The sequence below is a fragment of the Asterias amurensis genome, chromosome 13 (genome assembly GCF_032118995.1).
Source record: "Asterias amurensis chromosome 13, ASM3211899v1".
Lineage (NCBI taxonomy): Eukaryota > Metazoa > Echinodermata > Asteroidea > Forcipulatida > Asteriidae > Asterias > Asterias amurensis.
The window spans coordinates 15,425,209-15,444,730 of record NC_092660.1 but is presented as its reverse complement, the minus strand read 5'-3'; the positions used below and the strand labels follow the sequence as shown (position 1 = coordinate 15,444,730).

General features: G+C 37.3%; 1 protein-coding gene across 1 annotated transcript in view; it reads right to left on the bottom strand.

Annotated features, from left to right (window-relative positions):
- LOC139945882 (receptor-type tyrosine-protein phosphatase T-like) overlaps positions 1-19,151 on the bottom strand; it is a 30,172-nt gene extending 11,021 nt beyond the window's left edge. The window contains exons 1-22 of the mRNA XM_071943385.1: positions 19,028-19,151; positions 18,165-18,218; positions 15,474-15,614; positions 14,750-15,055; positions 13,510-13,821; positions 12,655-12,921; positions 11,535-11,664; positions 10,722-10,891; positions 9,785-10,072; positions 8,593-8,699; positions 7,829-8,048; positions 7,375-7,474; positions 6,824-7,079; positions 6,568-6,610; positions 5,451-5,562; positions 4,762-4,835; positions 3,895-4,244; positions 3,347-3,434; positions 2,114-2,190; positions 1,776-1,812; positions 1,234-1,331; positions 404-523 (exon numbers count right to left, since the gene is read on the bottom strand). Coding sequence (XP_071799486.1) covers positions 404-523; positions 1,234-1,331; positions 1,776-1,812; positions 2,114-2,190; positions 3,347-3,434; positions 3,895-4,244; positions 4,762-4,835; positions 5,451-5,562; positions 6,568-6,610; positions 6,824-7,079; positions 7,375-7,474; positions 7,829-8,048; positions 8,593-8,699; positions 9,785-10,072; positions 10,722-10,891; positions 11,535-11,664; positions 12,655-12,921; positions 13,510-13,821; positions 14,750-15,055; positions 15,474-15,614; positions 18,165-18,218; positions 19,028-19,088 — 3,411 coding nt within the window. The 5' untranslated portion in view covers positions 19,089-19,151. The remainder of the gene's footprint in view (positions 1-403; positions 524-1,233; positions 1,332-1,775; positions 1,813-2,113; positions 2,191-3,346; positions 3,435-3,894; positions 4,245-4,761; positions 4,836-5,450; positions 5,563-6,567; positions 6,611-6,823; positions 7,080-7,374; positions 7,475-7,828; positions 8,049-8,592; positions 8,700-9,784; positions 10,073-10,721; positions 10,892-11,534; positions 11,665-12,654; positions 12,922-13,509; positions 13,822-14,749; positions 15,056-15,473; positions 15,615-18,164; positions 18,219-19,027) is intronic.
- Positions 19,152-19,522: the final 371 nt, after the last annotated feature.

The following is a 19,522-nucleotide window of genomic DNA, read 5'->3' as shown; positions in this document are numbered from 1 at the left end:
GGTTTTATGATAATAAATATTTTTAGTAATTACCAATAGTGTCCACTGCCTTTAAAAAGCGTTAAAACTGATAATTCCCAATGGCCCCATTTTGTTTGAAAATAAATTACTATTCAAAAAATTGTGTTTTCAAAATAAGAACACTCCCAACAGACTAAAACTGAGCACCTCCCTGTATAGTTGAGGAAACATCAAGTGAGCAATGAAGAACTTGGCCCGTGTTTTTTCCGGTTGGACTTCTCGTCTTAACTGAAGTGCAAAATTAGAAACACAACAAAACTCACACTTTGTTGTCGAATGCTTGGGTTTAAGATAAATACGTCTCAACTGTGAGTTATTTATGGCTGGGAAAGAAAAAAAAACACTTATTATGAGTCCATCCTTTTGTTCCATCCCTGTTCACCTTTGCCACGTTGAAAGTCCTGATAATGAAGTTCAAAGTCTTCTCTTCGCTCACGTGGCGGACGAAAATCTCTCCATAATCGCAAGAGCCCTCATCCGGCCAGTACTTGACACACTTTTCCTATATGAACGGACATTGGTCAGAAATAATTCAAGACTTAAAGGAACACGTTGCCTTGGATCGGACGAGTTGGTCTATAACTGAGCGTTTTATGGGAGTCAACAATTTGACTCCCATAAATGGCCGACCGTGGTGTCAGTCGACGAGGTAAAAGGAAAACCGTGCAATTTCGAGGTATGTTTGTGTGGATCATTGTATTCTACTTTTACAACATCTTTCTACCCATATGCATTTTATTTAAAAAAAAAAAAAAAAAACAGTTACAAACGCTTTTCAAAGACCAACTCGTCCGATCCAAGGCAACGTGTTCCTTTAACATCATATAATGTGATAATTACACACGTGGAAATGATCAGTCCCGCAACAATGAAAAACGAACATCGAGGAAAACATTTGTGTTAGTAACCTTTTTTTTTTTTTTTATTACAATTTACCCTAAGACGTAGCTAAACAGAAAACCACACTTTCCATAATACAACTGATTTGTTTTAGTGTTCCAGTTCGGTTGCTTGTTTTTCATGTTCCGGATCGCTAGAATTGGCAGATTAATGTGTATTAATGTCAACGTTTTACAAGCAAATTCAGAAAACAATTGCAACCATGGTTCGTACTTGGATACACAGTTTCAAAATTAACGTTATCACTAAGAAAACCTAACTATTTTGAAAACCAGCGGTTTACCAAAGTTTAGTAAAATAATGTGCTACTACCTTTCCCTTCTCTACTAAGTTGGTGAGCATGACAGTTTTCCCCACTTGCTCCTGCCAGATCATACGCCACATGTCATTCACAGATGTCTGATTCGGACCTGTTTAAAAGATTGGTAAATAGTGGTAAAACGTTTGACGAGACCGAAGAATGTGTCAAAGTGGCGTTTAGATCAAAAACACATTTCTATGCACCCTACCCACTGTGTTTACACGTTTACTTCAACATGTTTGGGTTGTGCGTCTGTTTAGCGCGATAGATGTTGCGCCTGAAACCTGTGACATGTTTACTTCATGCTTAGCCTATGTCTCGCTTGAAAGTGTTTAGGATGGCTGAAATATTTAGAATGAATGATGCGTTTAGAGATAACATCAAAGAATACGCTTAGCTTTCAAGCAGTAATGTTGTCTGGGTTTTTTCAGGATGATGTTTACGGTCAATAAATCAGTAGTATTCAGTTTTAAAGTACTGAATACTAGTCACTGATTGTCTGAGAAACAAATTGCAATTTAAGGAGCCTTCTAAAACATTACTTTCAACTTACCTTGGCAAGCGATGTATTTTGCCTCATGTTTGTATCCCTTTCGAAAAAAAATAACAACAATGTAAACAACGATTAGCTTTGCAAGTTTTAAACACAAACAAATCATCGGCAATAACCCTACATTGTTCGATAACGAGAACAATAACGATAACAACGCAAAGAGAACGCATTATATTGGTTGAATTCATAGATATATAATATAATTTTAATTCTATATCTATGGTTGAATTACTCCTCGCAGAACACGCGCCCGCTCAGTCAACCAATGGAGATCATTATCGTTCTCGTTATCGCTGCAGTGGGACCGGGCCTTTATAATTGATTGAACGACATCTTACATCGATATAACTTGCATTGATGTAATCCGAATGTGGCAGTCCTTCAATAGTCTCCAACAGAACTCGTGAGTGATCGTCTATAAAACAAAAATTGTAAAAGTTATATTAAAAAAATGTAACAATTATACAATTAAAGCCGTATAGTGTGTAATCGTGTACGAGCAGCTGAAATTGTAGCTTAGCTAATGCGAATAAACTTGGGGCGGGGGGGGGGGTAACTCCTCATTGACGAACAAAAACACTTTTGTCTGCGGTTGAAATTGTACTTGCATTTTAAACCTTTAGCATACACTTATGAACACTCCTACAGAGTATTCTGAAATAAAAGGGAATTGTCATTATGCCTTTTTACAAATAAAATTTGAGTGGAGTGTGAACAATGTTAATGTTTGGGATACTGGCGCCATGTATTATAAGCTGTAGATTGACTATGTATTTACTTGTGTAATATTAGGCGTTTCTATTGTCCAATGAGTAGGGAACAAGCCCGTCGAAAGAATAACAATGACGGACGAATAGATCCATTTTCTCACGTTTATCTGTCTTGATTTCAAGTCAGAGATGGATGTTTTGTCTGCATCACCCGTGTAGTATACACCTCTTTATACACAGATAGGCCATAAACATGGCTACGGTGATGACGTAGGGTCCTCTACTGGGTCTCCTTTTCCGTCTACCCCACAATACCTCAGTTATTGTATGATGTTAGTTCAGAGGGCGCTATGTCAGGCAATGAAGGGGGCAGCTAACAGGCCTAAATGCACTGTACACGTTTGGTAATTGTCAAAGACCAGTGTTCTCACTTGGTGTATCCCATCATAAGCATGAAATAACAAGCCTGTGAAAATTTGGGCTCAATAGGTCATCGAAGTTGCGAGAAAATGATGAAAGAAAAAAATACCCATTGTTTGACGAATTTGTGTGCTTTCAGATAGGAATAAAGGACTTCTAGCTAGAAGTCTTTGATTATTCTAGTGAGAAATTATCTCTTTCTCCAAAAACTATGTTACTTCAGAGGGGGTCGTTTCCCACAATGTTTTATAGTATCAACAGCTCTCCAAATGTTAGTTACCAAGTCAGTTTTAAAGTAAATATTTGCTTTGAGTAATTAACAAACGTGTACCTTCCCTTTAACTCATACGGCACTCAGATTAGCTGACAGTAACAGGATAGTAAAAGAGATAGTAAGGAATAATATTCAGATTGAACCTTTGAGATATTTAAATAACTTACAGGCAGGGATATTGTTGTATCTGTTCTTAAGCTTGTTCTCATGGATCAATGCAATTGCATGGGGATGGGTGGGCGTTACAGGAAGCGTCTGTTGGGAAAGAAAAGAAGAATATAAAAACATTGCAAACTTACAAATACGGAGCTCTTATTGGTTGTGTTCTATAAATCCCACTGGGAAATAAGAACTTAACTTATCTGTATTATTAATTTGGCCTGGATTATCACAGCAAATGTTTGCCCAGAATAACTTAGTTTATAACATAGTTGGTTATTGTTCAATGGCAGAACCGTAACAATTGTTGTTTTTGTTTTATTTATTGACTTAAAAGGGGGGCAATATGAATTAGACTGGAGGGTTAGGGAACTTGGAGGTTTTTTTTTTTTTTTTTTTTTTGGGGGGGGGCGAATGACTGATCCCTAACCCCCTCGCCCTACTTGAGGCCATATTCAATGGATAAACATTGCTTCTGAAACGATCCCATTGTTATCTGTCACATATAAGAATAAAATTTGCACCTTTTTTCTCCCAATACCACCAAAATATTTACCTCGAAATCTTGCTGAAATCCATTGATCTTTCCAGACTTCCTGGTCTTAATGAACCTCGTCAACTCCGCCATTGCAACTGGTTCCGTGCGAGAAACCGAAGCCGCCTTGGCATTTTTAGATTTGAGTTTTGGCTTCTTTTGGTTGTGTTTAGGACTCGCAAATGGACCAGGCTTAGATGTCTCCTCTGACAAAACATAGGTGGTTTGTGCCATAACTGTTGCCGATTGTGAGGTTGTCTTGTCACTCGGTGCATTCACCTCATCCTCACCGCCAGTGTCATCATTGGATCTTGTGGATGACTCTGCTGATGTTTTAACCCGATGCGTCGAAGGACGTACTTGAAGTTCGACTGAATCAAAACATGTAATTATGACCTTTTCTAAACCTGGATTTATTCTACTGTATCACTTAAAGTAACTTCTTTTAGAACTATTTGAACATGCCCATGTTGGTTGAACATTTTAGTGTCAAATTCACTCAAGCAATCGTTGTGTTTTCTTTGTAAACAAGTTTGTATGTGATATCATTCGTATGGACTGTGAAAGGGGTAACCCTGTTTCAGCCTTAGGAGTAGGTGGCAACGGCCTCTGGAAAATATAATTGTAGCCCACACCTATGAAGTGGCCTTCAGGCCTTGTGTGTCAGGCTACTTGCATAAAAAAAAAAAAAAAAAAAAAAAAAAAAAAAAAAAATCATTACATGGTGTTACTGCAAACCTTTCTATATCGTACTTCCACAATGCAAAGTTTCAAATCCTAAACGTGTTTAATGTTTATTGAACAAAGCATTGTTTTGCACAACAACAGGCGCCATAAAGAAGTCAAATTCAAACGAAACGCACTAGAAACTGTCACTAAAGACCTCACCTTGTATATTGGACGTCAAATCTGACTTCGTTTCCGCTTCTTGGCTCTTAGTTCTTGCTCTTCGCCGTTTCTTCCTTCAGAGATAACAATTTGAACAATGCACGTAAGTGTGTGTCAATTATTAAAGGCAGTCGACACTATTGGTAATTACTCAAAATAATTATTAGCACAAAACATTACTTGGTAACAAGTAATGGGGAGCTGTTGGTAGTATAAAACATTGTGAGAAACGGCTCCCTCTGAAGTAAAGTAATTTTCGAGAAAGAAGTAATTTTCCACGAATTTGATTTCGAGACCTCAGATTTAGAATTAAATTTGAGGTCTCGAAATCAAGCATCTGAACGCACACAACTTCGTGTGACAAGGGTGTTGTTTTCTTGCATTATTATCACGTAACTTCGACGACCAATTGTGCTCAAATGTTCACAGGTTTGTTATTTTATAAATATGTTGAGATACACCAAGTGAGAAGACTGGTCTTTGACAATTATTTACCATTAGTGTCCAGTGTCTTTAAGAAGGGAAAATGACATTATCTCTTTTGGAAAAATAAACAAATTCATATTGAGACAAGAACATTTTTACTTAGAAGCTGACTGAAAGTGTCTATTAAAAAGCTGTTCGTACTTGTCTAAAGACTGAAGGGTTCCTAAGTTTGCTCTTAATTTGATTCCCAAGAAGAAACTTACCTTGACCAAAGAACCAGCAAGGTAAGAACGATCAGAAATAACATGCTGAAGATGATGCCGACCACCAGAACACTGCTGTCAGGCTCGGAATAATCAGAATAATCTCCGACAACTAAACAAAAGTTACCAATAATACCTTTAGATGAAAGTCTAATCTACATCTGTATTTTCAAAGAAGCAAACCAAGTTTTGTTTTTATTGTCGCATTATCAAAAATAACAAAACAACATTCAATATTTAAGCCTCAGGGGTTTTTCCAGCTGAAAAAAAATTGAATGTTTTCTTGGTTCTCATTGATGTTTTTTTCCTTCGTTTTAATAAAAAACAAAGTACAACTAACCCTGCTCTGCGATAAATCGTTTTAAATCAAGTTAATTAGGACAGCTGTAATTTCTGGTTCGGTCTTGTTCCCCTTTTCAAATATTTGTGTATGATAGTTATAGGAGATCACATGCTTGTACTATAAGCCCGGCCCATTCCAACTCAGATTAAAGTGTTAAGTTGTTGAATAGCACCGACCATATCAAACCAAGAAACATTGTAGAGGCTATAAAGCTTGACTAATAAGGTGATTCGGTTAAAGGCAGTGGACACTATTGGTAATTACTTAAAATAATTTTTAGCATAAAACCTTACTTGGTAACGAGTAATGGGGAGCCGTTCATAGTGTAAAACATTGTGAGAAACAGCTCCCTCTGAAGTGACGTAGTTGTCGATAAAGATGTAATTTTCCAAGAATTTGATTTCGAGACCTCAGATTTAGAGTTTGAGGTCTCGAAATCAAGCATCTGAAAGCACACAACTTTGTGTGACAAGGGTGTTTTTTCTTTCATTATTTTCTCGCACTTCGACAATCAATTGAGATAAAAAAAAATCACAGGTTTGTTATTTTATGCATATGTTAAGATACACCGAGTGAGAAGACTGGTCTTTGACAATTACCAATAATGGTCTGGTATCTTTAAGGATTATTGTGGAATAATCTTTTTATTTTTTTTTTTATTTTTATTTTTTTTTTTTTGGGGGGGGGGGTTCATGTTTTTTTTTGTTTACCATTATAAAAAGTGGAATACATTACTATCAACAGTCTTCTAATACAAAATTTAATTTTGCTCACCTTGAACCACTAACGGGTCAGAATTCCATTCTACATTTGCCATCTGTATGAAAGTAACGAGAATTTGTCAACGGAACAGCTAATAATTAAAAAACAAAAATTACCAGATTTAACAATAGTATTGTCACATAAATTATTGGGGAAAACATATCTGTACAACAAACATCAATCGTTTCGTTGTGCAATCAATAGAATCAAGGAATCATATATTTATTTGTTAAATAAAATAAAAAATTACTTGTTCTCCAAAACTTACCGTTTTATTTATTCTGCTGACAGCACCGACGTAGATCTCGTACACAGCGCCCTCTTGCAGAGGTGGGTTCCAGTACCTGCCGTATGTTCCGTTGTCACCAACGACAAACTTTCCTGGGAGTCTTCCAGGTAACTCAGCAGCAACGTAAGCAGAGGGATTCTCGTAATGGTGCCGAAATTCAGGCACAGCTCGTTTGACAACTTTGCCCGTAGAAGCCCAAGTGTCTTTGATGTTCCTCACACCAATCTGGTAATGGCTATACAATTTCAAGTATTTAGTAATTGAAGAAATTCAACAATAGAAATTGTGAGTTTTCAGCTATTCCGCCATCTTATTCTTCTTTTAACGTCATGGAATAATCAAACTGTTTTTATTGTGTGACAGAGAAATTACGGGGTCTAACATTTAAAAAAAAAGCGTTTGTCGCAAAAAAAAAAATATATATATCAGATAAGCCTGTAAGATCGAGAGTATATGCCCAATGTGATAAGCCCTTTTCAGAAATGTATTTATTAGGGTTGCTAAACATATCTTGATCCATGGCGTTTTACCTGACATATTTGGACGAACTCTTGCTGAGCAGACCAATGGCTATTGATGAAACGGTTGACTCTTCCGCTATGAGAGTCGGCTTCTGCGGTGCTGGAAAATCTGAGGATTTTTAAATTTTAGATGTTGTTTAATTTAATAATAATTTTATTTATATACTTTCAATATGTATTCGGGCAAACATATTTATAAGCACATGTACATACATTAAAAATATTTAAGAAAACAAAGTAAAAAACAAAGTAATTTGCGCTTTGTGTACCTCGAATACAGGCAGTAATTAATCAACCTGCTGTTTTATTCCAATTTAAAGCACGCTAAACCACCATAATCCCGGGGAGACTGACAACTTTGAAATGTGAAATAAAATTAAGAGGCGGAACAGCGTACATGAGACAATCACACCAAAACCTAGATTTGCGACTAAGTTTAAACTAAAGAACAGGGTTTGCTGACCTGTTGCCATTTTAGTGTAAACGTCCAATCTTTCCTTTTGTCCCTCGATGCCGGCGTGATTAACTGCCCAAATGTGCAGCTCGTATTGTGTCGAGGGTTCTAGATCAGCAATAACTGCTTCAAGGGAGGACAGGTCAACCACTTGTTGAACTTTGAAGGCTGAGAAGCTGTTAAACTTGAAGGTGGTGTCGTATGGTATTGCCAGTACACGATGCTCAATCTGACGTTTAAAACAATCCAGCAATTAGCAAAATGTACACGTTACAGTTGGTACAGAGGGACAAAGGTTTGTGTCTGGATTGGTTCATTGTTTTTGTTTTTTTTTTCTTCTTTTTCGTCTCTTCTAATATTGTCTTCATCGAAAAAATGTTCTGTTCATTAAAAATATTATTTATTGTTACCAAAAACTAGGTTACTCTTCTTTCTTTTGTTGATCCCCGAAAGATTATTCCTCTGTTTTGTTGTTGTTGTTGTTGTTGTTGTTGTTGTTGTTTTTTTTTTTTTTTTTTTTTTCTCGAGAGGTCGATTGTTATTTCAACGAAACTAAATTATTATTGTATTGGGGAAAGAAATAGGATTTCGGAGGACGGAAACAAACGAAATAATTTTTGTTAAACTGTTTCATGATTGGCTCATTATCTAGCTTGATTTAATTCTGGACAAACTAAAAGGAAACTCAAAATTAAAAACATGTGAATGTTTATCTGCAAAGTCGTGCCCAACTATGGAAAGGAAATGTGTTGAACTAATTGAATTTAACTTACAGTATAGTTCTGGATCCGTCCGTTCGGAAACTGCGGTTCATTCCATTGCAACGTGATTTGTTTTTGACCAACATGACTTGCAACAAGAGAGACGGGTTTACTCGGCTCTTATGGTAGGACGGGAGAAAAATTCACAAATTACAAATTAAATATACATGTATTTGAAAGAAAAACAACCTAAACACGAAAGTGAATTTGTGGGGTTTTTTTTAACATAAAAACTTAAACTTGTGGTTAATTGATTGGTCTGTCAACGTATAAAAAGGGAATAAAAATGTGCTTGGCCGGTTTTAAACACTCTGTTTAATACCGGGTACAGTCTGGATGCGATAATTACCCGAGCATCACAACGTTTTGGTCCAAAAGTAAAACAAACGCAAAAATTGTGTGTTCTTATTTCTTTCAACAAAACACCCCTCCTGCTATGAAATGGTAAGGCCCTCTGGTAAACAACTCCTTATAAGGAGATTGGCCTGCGCGTCGCGCGTATCGCGTGATGTGACACAGGTGTTCCAGCCGTTGCTCTCGACCAATAGGAATGAATAGACTTTCTTACAAGCACAGGTGCAAGCTCGCGTGTCACGCGCCCATGTTTAAACACTTTTACTGGTGTTATACCATCGGTTTAAACACCCCTACGTGATGTCCATTCATAATGGATAAACTGTCATAGGTATTTATGAATGCTGGTTTAAAGACCAAATTATTATAATGTCAATAGAAATTAGACCAGATGAACTGAATACGAAGTACACTGATTGAGTAAAGGACAGGTTACTTTCACAAGACCATTAAATCCTTGAATGTTTAGCAAGGCAGCAGCGGGTCCAACAGCATCTTAGGCCGAATCCCTCACAAAGAGGACAGCAAGGAAAAACTGAAATCTCCAAAAGCCACCTCATGGCTATCTTTAGAGATTAAAATGTATCGACCTACAGTTAATCATTTCAAATCAACGGCAGCAGGGGGACTTCAGACGTAACAGTTTGTTTTCATCTAAGAAGAAAACAAGTTTCAAACTCAAAACCAGTATGATAATAATGGTTATTATTATTCGGGTAAATCTTTTGTGTCAATTTTTTTATTTATTTTTTTACAATTTTGGGAATCGGCATCGACCACCATGTAAAAATTTCAAAACTACCATTTGATCGTCTGATTGGATCATCAAAGAATTTTAATTGAAACTTACTTCCTTCGAGTGTCCTATTCATAGCTGAAGCAAATGGACCAGAACCGAACTGATTCACTGCAGATACTGACAGGTTATAATCCGTATATGGTACGAGGCCTGTAAACGTCTCAGTTGTACAAGAGATGTTCCGTGTCGATACGCTGCCGTCTGCAGTATTAACGATACTTAATTGATAAGTCGTTACGTTGCCGTTGCGCTGTCCGCAAGGTGGTTGGTTCCACGAGAAAGTCATGGTGCTGTTTGTAGCAGAGGTAGCTTGCAGATCAATGGGTGAACCACTTGGTTCTGAAATATTGAAAATAAATTATAATCATTCAAATGAATGGCGTTTCAATATTCTCAAGGTGGTTTGTGATTGATCAAAGAGTTAGGGCTGAGCCGTCTGTTGTGACGAAATCATTAGATGTAAGATTCGTTTTAACAGCCTGGGTTCGAATCCCAATCACAGCACAAGTGCTTGTCGGTATGGTTCCTATAGCCAAGTTTTGTTTAAACAACCCAAAGTAAATGGGCAACTGTGGGGGTAGAATTGACAGTGTCCGGGCATCGGTGGTCAGTTAGCTGCCGAGGCTTCGTCTGTGTTTTGGGGATAAATTTGGCCAGATATAGGCCTACAGGCAAGACGGAATTAAGTGTTAAACTATTGCCTCGGTTTATAATATCCTTAAATCGAAGTATTTAAGCATCTAAGTTCTAGTCACAGCTATATCGAAGTAAACTTTAGTTTTTGGCAAGCTTTGAGTCCAAATTTGAATTGGATAAGATGGACCAATTTTAACCACAAATTGAAATACATCTGAAGTTCTGATTACGGCTGTAACAAAATTGCAATGTTTTGTTGACAAGCTTTGAGTCAAATTTTAAATTTGAAAAGAAAGTATTTCATGATACTATTAGGCATATACCCTGATCTAATAATATTATGAACGCAAACCTGAACCGGATGTAGTGACCTCAATTGATGTTTCATTTGCTAACCCCAAATCGTTGCTTGCTCGAACGTAAAACCGGTAAGTAGAATGTGGATATAGCTCGGTGATTGTTGTTGGTGACATTTCCGTTTCCGCTTGACCAGTAAATTCGGATGTTTCATTACACTGATCCCTTTGTATACAAGGAGAAATATCATCGAAAGTTGTGTGTTTGTTTTAACAACATTACATCTAATTTGCGAAAATGAACTCTTTAAAAAAAGGGGTTAAAGACAGTGGACACTATTGTTAATTGTCAAAGACCAGCCGTCGAGTTCACAAAACTCTTCCTAACTTAAGACTAATCTTAGGACGAACCCAACCCTGCACTGTAGCATGCAGACCTTAAGACTAATCCTAAGTTAAAACGAGTTACTCGTCCTAATTCGACACAAGACGAGTCCTAACTCTTTGTGAAATCGACCCTGTCTTCTCACTTGGTGTATCTCAACATATGCATAAAATAACAAACCTGTGAAAATTTGAAATTAATTGGTCGTCGAAGTTGCGAGATAATAATGAAAGAAAAAAAAACAGTTTCAGATGTTTGATTTCGAGACCTCAAATTCTAAATCTGAGGTTTCGAAATCAAACTAATGGGAAATTACTTCTTTCTCGAAAACTACGTTACTTCAGAGGGAGCCGTTTCTCACAATGTTTTATACTACCAACAGCTCCCCATTACGCATTACCAAGTAAGGTTTTATGCTAATAATTATTTTGAGTTACCAATAGTGTCCACTGCCTATAATAATTTAAAAAGTCAATATACTCACAAGTTTAAGAGTTCAATGTCTATTGCGTAATAATCAGCACAGCGGTTGGTGTCATTTGGTTGTTGCCATGTAATGTTTATTTTAGTGGCTGATAAATGGACCGCTTGTAGCATAGTCACACTCCCTGGTGCTGTAAAAATAAATCTAAAGTTATTAATGTTTCTTGCTAAAAGACTTTTTTGTTGGCTTCTAGGAAATTTTGGACCTGTGCCAGAGAAAATGTTTTTTGGTTAAAGTCACCTGGAAATATAATGTTTTTTCTTTTTTTTTGTAAAAATAAATTTAAAGTTATTAATGTTTCTTGCTAAAAGACTTTTTGGTTGTCTTTTAGGAGATTTTGGACCTGTGCCAGAGAAATGTTTTTTGGTTAAAGTCACCTGGAAATATAATTTGTTTTCTTTCAAACATAAGAGTATATGCTTACGAACAATAAAACAATTTTTTTAGTAATTGTTTTTCACGATTTATTTGTTTAAAAAATATATAAAGTTGTTTGGGGGGCTGACTCCGCCTACCCCTTTTGTGACGTAAATCGAGGCAGACTTTGCCTGCAATGCGTATAGTAAACACACGTGCAAAGTACAAAGTACCAAGTCGTGAGTTGGTACATTTCAAAAAGTGTTTTTCTGCATTCAGCAGCAATACACCTGGTCGGCATTGCCGGAAAAAAAACTTTTTTTTTTTTTTTTTTTGGAAACTTAAAAACTCACGACTTGGTCCGTACATGTACTTTGGAATTGTCTTTACTCTACGCATTACAGGCAAAGTCTGCCTCGATTGACGTCACGAACAGCGCCCTCTCGGGTCGGGGTCCACTCTTAAATTGTAAATAACATAAGAACTGATTTTTAAAAACCTTAGTTAACTGTTTATTCACATTCCACTCATCAAAACACATATATTAGTGACAAAAGCTTTATTTTGAAAAAATACCACTTCCAGGTGACTTTAATAGCAAAATTCCAAACTCAATATTCGTGTACATTGTCAAATAAATTCGACAGAATTTGGGGCTCATTGGCTTTATATAATCATTGTATCTATAGAGCAACTGAAATGAAAGATAATCCCCATTATTTTTAAGAGAACTTCTTCTCTTTTGTCCTGCTACACTTCTTACCAATTTTAGATGTACGTTGGTTGATCATTTTCGTCCACCTCGAATTAACGGTTTCAGAAGTGAATGCCTTTACACTGAATGAGTAGGAGGTGCAAGGTGATAAACCCAAGAACGAAATATTGGTATAGGAGGTGAAGTTCGTGCTCATTTCGTTTCCATCATCTCGTTTAAAGTTGTACTGATATCTCGAAGCATCTGAGACAGGATCCCAGAAAAACGTTAGACTTGAATCAGTTGCGTTTGCTTCGATGTTGTTCACAGGACCAGCTGATGGTTGATAAATGAAAAAATAAACCAAACCATACTCAATGAAAATGTATGGATTATTGAAATAATGATAAGTGACACTCCTAGCGCAGGTTATTAGAAAATGATGATGTAACTACAAGTACAGCCTTGGCAACAATCTACAATATGCAACTAGAGTTTTCCAAACAGAGTTAATCGTTAACAAAACCAACAGTTTTTTTTAGTTGTGATTTGAACTTGTTGAGTGAGCTTTCCCGCCGAAGGCTTTAAGGAGGGAGCGAGTTCCAATGGCGTGGCCCTGGAAGAGAAAAGGATCTGTGTCCCAAGGAACGCTGTGTTCGTGGAATATGCAAGAGCCCTGCGTTTGTGGGGCGAAGCTGTCGTGTGGGTTGGTACGGCTGTATGATGTTAAATTTACCTCGTGCTCGCAAACCCAAGAATGACGTGGGAACAACAAAAACTGCAAAGAGGGTTCTAAGATGCATTATAAAATTTTGCCAAACTCTACATGTTATACATTTGGTATTTGTTTTCTTCTGTACATTGATCGAAGACAATGTTGGTAACACAACAATTGCTGATAAAGCTGAATAAATTACAACTCACCTAATTTTCCAATAGTCACAATGACAGAGACAACTCCACCAAGTCCAGCTTTATTTGCTGATGTTACATTTACCCTGTACGTAGAATTTTCCTTCAGTCCACCGATTGTTATTGCAGTGTAGGTTGTATTTAACGACCTTGTTATTAGCTCACAGTCGTTCTGACAGTGCTCATCGGGTTTGATAAGTTCATATGTCAACAGGTAGCCGGTAGCAGGGCATGGATTGTCCGGATTGTAACCAGGGGCAGTCCATGACATCGTCAGATTAGCAGACTCGATCTGATTGGTTAGATTGGCAACAGCATCAGGGCCTGTAACCATAAATATTAACATAAGGTTAATGACATTTTGAAATTAGGCACTTCCTTTAAAGGCAGTGGACACTATTGGTAATTACTCAAAATAATTATTAGCATAATATTTTACTTGGTGACGAGTGATGGGGAGAGGTTGGTGGTACAAAACAATGTGATAAACGGCTCCCTCTGAAGTGACATTGTTTTCGAGAAAGAAGTAACTTTCCACGGATTTGATTTCGAGACCTCAGATTTAGAATTTGAGGTCTCGAAATCAACCATCTAAACGCACACAACTTTGTGTGACAAGTGTTGTTTTTTTCTTTCATTATTATTTCGCAACTTCGACGACCAATTGAGCTCAAATTTTCACAGGTATGTGATTTAATGCATATGTTGAGATACACCAAGTGAGAAGATTGGTCTTTGACAATTACCAATAGTGTCCAGAGTCTTTAACCATATGCCTCGTTGTGGCTCGTTTTCAATATTGATGTTTTATGTACATTTACAACCGAATAATTCAAGTCAAGTTCCCTTGGCTTAAACTTGCACGTGAACTTATAACAAACCTTTGTTTTATCACAAGCATTAAGCGCCGAAGTTTGTTGACAAGTATACGGACAAAGCTTTTGACATGATTCTGAGCCAAGTGTGAAAATTTGTAATTGCTTTATAAATTGTGTTCAAGTGAGGTATCCTTTCCCGATGGGAAATCATCAATAGGCCCTATCCATACATAGTGGTGTACTGAAAGTGTTTTAGTGAGGCATTGTAATGTGAACGCACGCCCTTTAAGGCTTGGCGTCAAAATAACCTCGCCAGCATTTGGTATACCTTATTATGTGCATACATTCAAATCTATAAAAAAGGGTTAAATAAAGCCCAGTATCACCTTAGAACAAAGTGAAACGAGAAATGTTAAACGAGTCGTTATAGTTACCCTTGGATGAAGTCTTAAACAAGAGTTTATAACTGTAAGGCCCAGTTCCATTACGTAGTTCAGCAGCAACTTGAAACGAGTAGCTCGTACAGGGAGACAGTGTGACGTTAACACTGGTGGTACCCTCGACTTTCATTAGGTTTTCGAAGTCATCATCAGTCTCAGGTTTCGTTATCCTCAGAGTATAGTTCTCAATGTTAAAACCACTGGTATCGCAAGATACTTTCTTCCAGTGGATATTGGGATTAGTACGTGTGACATCCTCATTTGAGTACATGCCGATCCCCTGAGGTTCGAAACTGCACTCTGAAATAAGATAAAGGATGAATCTCTGATTGATCGATCAAACAGGTGTAGGAATTGACATTGCTAAAATGTTAAAAAGAAGAGAGTCATTCCTTGTTGGGAGTTTTTCACTGACTTCTTTGTCCAGCAGAGTGTGGGTTCACATGTTTCCCCGTCGTGACACCATTATTTCTGTCTTTTGTTGTATGGGATGTAAATCCATTGGTCCTGTGTGTTATGTATTATATGCACGTAAAAGAACCCAGTGCATATATCGAAACGAGAATAGGTTTAGTCACTGCGTTCCTGATTTTGCATTAAAGCACATTACATGGTGATATTAAGGAAAATGTTGACATCGAAGAGCATTGAGCGTCACTGAGTGACTTTGGGCCAAAACTAAGAGGCATAGTTTTATATTAAATTAAATATAAAATACCTTGGCAATTAGTCCCAGTGAATTCAGGATCACATTTCCCATCGCGACATCTACCTGTTTCTGTATTACAGGAACCACCGTCAGCACAGTGACAAGTCTGATTGCAGTTAACACCAAACGTCCCTGCAGCACAGATAGGTTCTGCATAGAAGAACATTAGTTTCTCAAACGATGGCAAAACTAAAAATATTGATATTGTTGTATTGTGTAGCGATGTTATAATCCATTAATAAATAATTTGGACGGTTTCAAGTCTCTGATTGGTCAAAGCCCGGTCGCGTGTGGGGGTGTTAACGGTGGTATAAAGACCGGCTTTGGAAAATAGCGAATAAGTGGCCACTAAATCAGCATACATTGTGTAAACCTTGCGCGTTGTACTGTATCGCACGCTTATTTATATCCATATTAGTTTCATTGCAACTTCGCGCAATTCGCGTACGCGCGCTGAAAATGTATCAATTTTGAGTGCGCGCGTGTAACATGTGTGCGCGTATAAACTGACGACGCCGAGCTCGTGCGCGCGTTTTAATGCACAAGGAACAGCTATCGTCCAATCATTTGCCTCTTTTGACCCCAGTGAAGACTCTGAACAGATCATTATTTCAAAGAGTCACTGGTCTCAAAGATCAGTAACGTAATTAACTCACGAAAGAGATGGGAACCATCAAAAGCTCGAATAAGGCCCCTGAACCTGTCTGGAAGTGCCGCCGAGAGAAAAGTTACAAACTTTGGCCAGTTTTAGCCGTTTAATTCGCTAAAAAAGGTATTTATTAATGGGAATAACAGTGTTCGTACCCGGTCATCACTGCGTGGTAATGACCTTGGTTGGTGGCTGGCGCTGTTAACGGACCGAGCCGGAGGCGGGGTCCGTTAACAGCGCCAGCCACCAACCCGGTCATTACCACGCAGTGAAGACCGGGTACTCGCACTGTTATAGACCTTATGCACATGACGTCATTTCAGTACGGCGCCCCCGCATTGAGGTCCAAAGGAGATTGTTCATTGGTCAAGCTATGTGCGTTTTGATTGTTTCGTCACCGTTTGACCTCAAAGATGGCGGCTGGATGAAGTCAATGCATAAGGTCTATTCTCTAATTCATAACTTGGCTTTTTGTTTAACTATATCCTGGTGCACAGCTGACATTGCATTGACCTGCTGTTATAATACAAGACAGCACGTCTGGACAGTGTGACACTTCTGTTCACAGTTATCACTGTTCACACACTTAAAGACACTGGGCACTAATTAAAGACACTGGTAATTGTCGAAGACCTGGGGTGGATTTTACAAAGGTAGTCCCCACTAGTCCTAGGCAATGCTAAGAGATAGGACTTAGGACCAGTAGCTCATCCTAACTTAGGACCAGTCCTATCTCTTAGCATTGCCTAGGAGTAGTCCTAAGTTAGGACTACCTTTGTGAAATCCACCCCAGTCTTCTCACTTGGTGTATCTCAACATATGCACAAAATAACAAACCTGTGAAGATTTGAACTCAATTGATCGTCGAAGTTGCAAGATAAAAGAAAAACACCCTTGTCACACGAGGTTTTGTGCTTTCAGAAACTTGAATCCGAGACGTCAAAATTCAAATTCTGAGGTCTCGAAATCAAATTCAAATATTTTAGCGAGAAATTCTCGAAAACGACGTTACTTCAGAGGGAGCCGTTTCTCACAATGTTTTATACTATCAACCGCTCTCCATTGTTCGTTACCAAGTAAGTTTTTATGCCAACAATTATTTTGAGTGATTACCAATAGTGTCCACTCCCTTTCGGGGAAACTGGGTAAAATAATGGATTATTACAGCTTGTACTAATTTCATAACAATAAACAAAAATAAAAACAAGTGTCCACTGCTTGAATATATCTCAATCTATCAAGTCATCGATGTGTAGGAATCCAAAGTGCGCCCTCATTGTTGGATTTGTTCAAAGTTAACTTTTGGTTTTGTCACGTGACAATCACTCTCTTTTTCTATAGCTTCGACTTGGAAGAGCAACTAATTTATTTGGGCTGTGATTCTCTCTATTTTTATAGGGAGCATGGCTCTGGCCATGCTCCAAAAACCTATTTATATGGGATCAATAGAGTTGTAGAGATATTTGTGAGTATTATTCTGTGTTTTTACCCTCATTAATGCCCAAATTATTGTGATTTTGTAGCTCTCTATTTGGATCGTTTTATTGGTAAAACCATGTGTGAATGCCATGCAGCACTGTCACACACGTGCGTCCATTAGCCTCTGTGTGTGCTGACCTTTTGGTGAACTTCGTGCACTGCATTATGTAGGCTACATGTAGTGTATACTGTAGTGTTGTAACTTTTTGTATGTTTTCTATGGGTTGGAAGTATTAAAACCTGTATAGAAGAGATGTTCATATAAACGTCATTGGCTTATTAAATGTTCCATTTATTGACATGTATTTTGGCGAATGCTCGTCCTTTATTAAGTAGAGGACCGTCTCTCACCTTCCCGTCCCTCTCTCTTTACTGATGCTTTAAACAGATGAAGCAAATTTTAATTGGCAAAAAGTTTGAAGTTTTGTAAAAAAATCTCTATAATATAAAAAATATACAAACTCTTGCAAAGAACGAATCAATTCGGTATTTTTCCAAATCATCTTAGATTTCGTGTGAATAAACATGCTTTTACAATTGCTGCAATTGATAATAAGATGATAATATTATACCTTTTGTGCTATTAAGACCTTGGTTCTCCGCAGCACAACTGTGACCCTGCAGATCTGCAAAACAAAACAACAAACCTCTCCGAAGTCAATACATAATCGAACGAAAAAATATTTCGATGGAACTATAAATTTAGCAATACATGATACTTGATATGCCGAGTCGTTGATATTATGCCAACATAATTTCTGGGATACTAAAGCAAAAAAGAAAAACATAAAAAACAAAAAAACAAAAAGGTACAGCATTAAACGACCAAAAAAAATGAATTTCAATTAAAATGAACTGCAATGGAGTACACATTACATAAGCAGAACTTTTAGCAAAAATCTTTCTCATGTTTAAAATTGCACAGTAAGACTACAGTTGAAATTAAAGGCAGTGGACACTATTGGTAATTGTCAAAGACCAGTCTTCTTACTTGCTGTATCTCAACTTATGCATAAAAGAACAAACCTGTGAACATTTGCGTTCAATTGGTCATCGCAGTTGCGAGATAATAATGACAGCAAAAAACAACCTTGTCACACGAAGTTGTGTGCTTTCAGATACTTGATTTCGAGATAGACCTCAAGTTATAAATTTGACGTCTCGAAATCAAATTCGTGGGAAATTAATTATTTCTCGAAAAGTACGTTACTTTAGAGGGAGCCATTTCTCACAATGTTTTATACAATCAACAGCTCCCCATTACTCGTTACCAAGTAATGTTTTGTGCTGATAATTAGTTTGAGTATAAATTACCAATAGTGTCCACTGCCTTCAAGTGAAAGTGTGTAAACCAATAGATTTAGACTTTTGAGGATTTAGACTTTAGATTCAAATGTGCCATTTTGTTTTTAATATTAATAATAATAATCCCTACCTTGAAGAACTCCATAAAGTATGACGAGCAGCATGAAGCTTAGATGAACCTGGTTTGCCATGATTGCCAGTCAAAATGGAACAATTGCTTGGTCGTCCCAGTATTTATAGCAGGCCTCAAGCAACCAAAGTGAAACAATGTACATATTTTTTAACACGCAATCATTTATTTTCCCATACTTTTTCCTTTTGTACCTATTTTTTTAAACAAGATTAAGAAGCGAAAGAAAAACAGTCGTGTCCTAATTGGATATAAATTTTGGTTTTGTAATTGCTTCACTTCTCTATATTCACTGTTATTTCCCTTTCGTTTTAATATCAAAGCGCATAGAGACTTCCCTGTGATTGTGATATGCGTTAAATACAAGAATGCTTCAATTATGGTTTACCATAATTCAATGCTACTCGCCGTTCGCGCTGTGGTTGAATTAAATTAACAATGAAGCTCCTGAAGGGACAGTAAAACAAATATTGAAAGGTATTGAAAAACAAATAC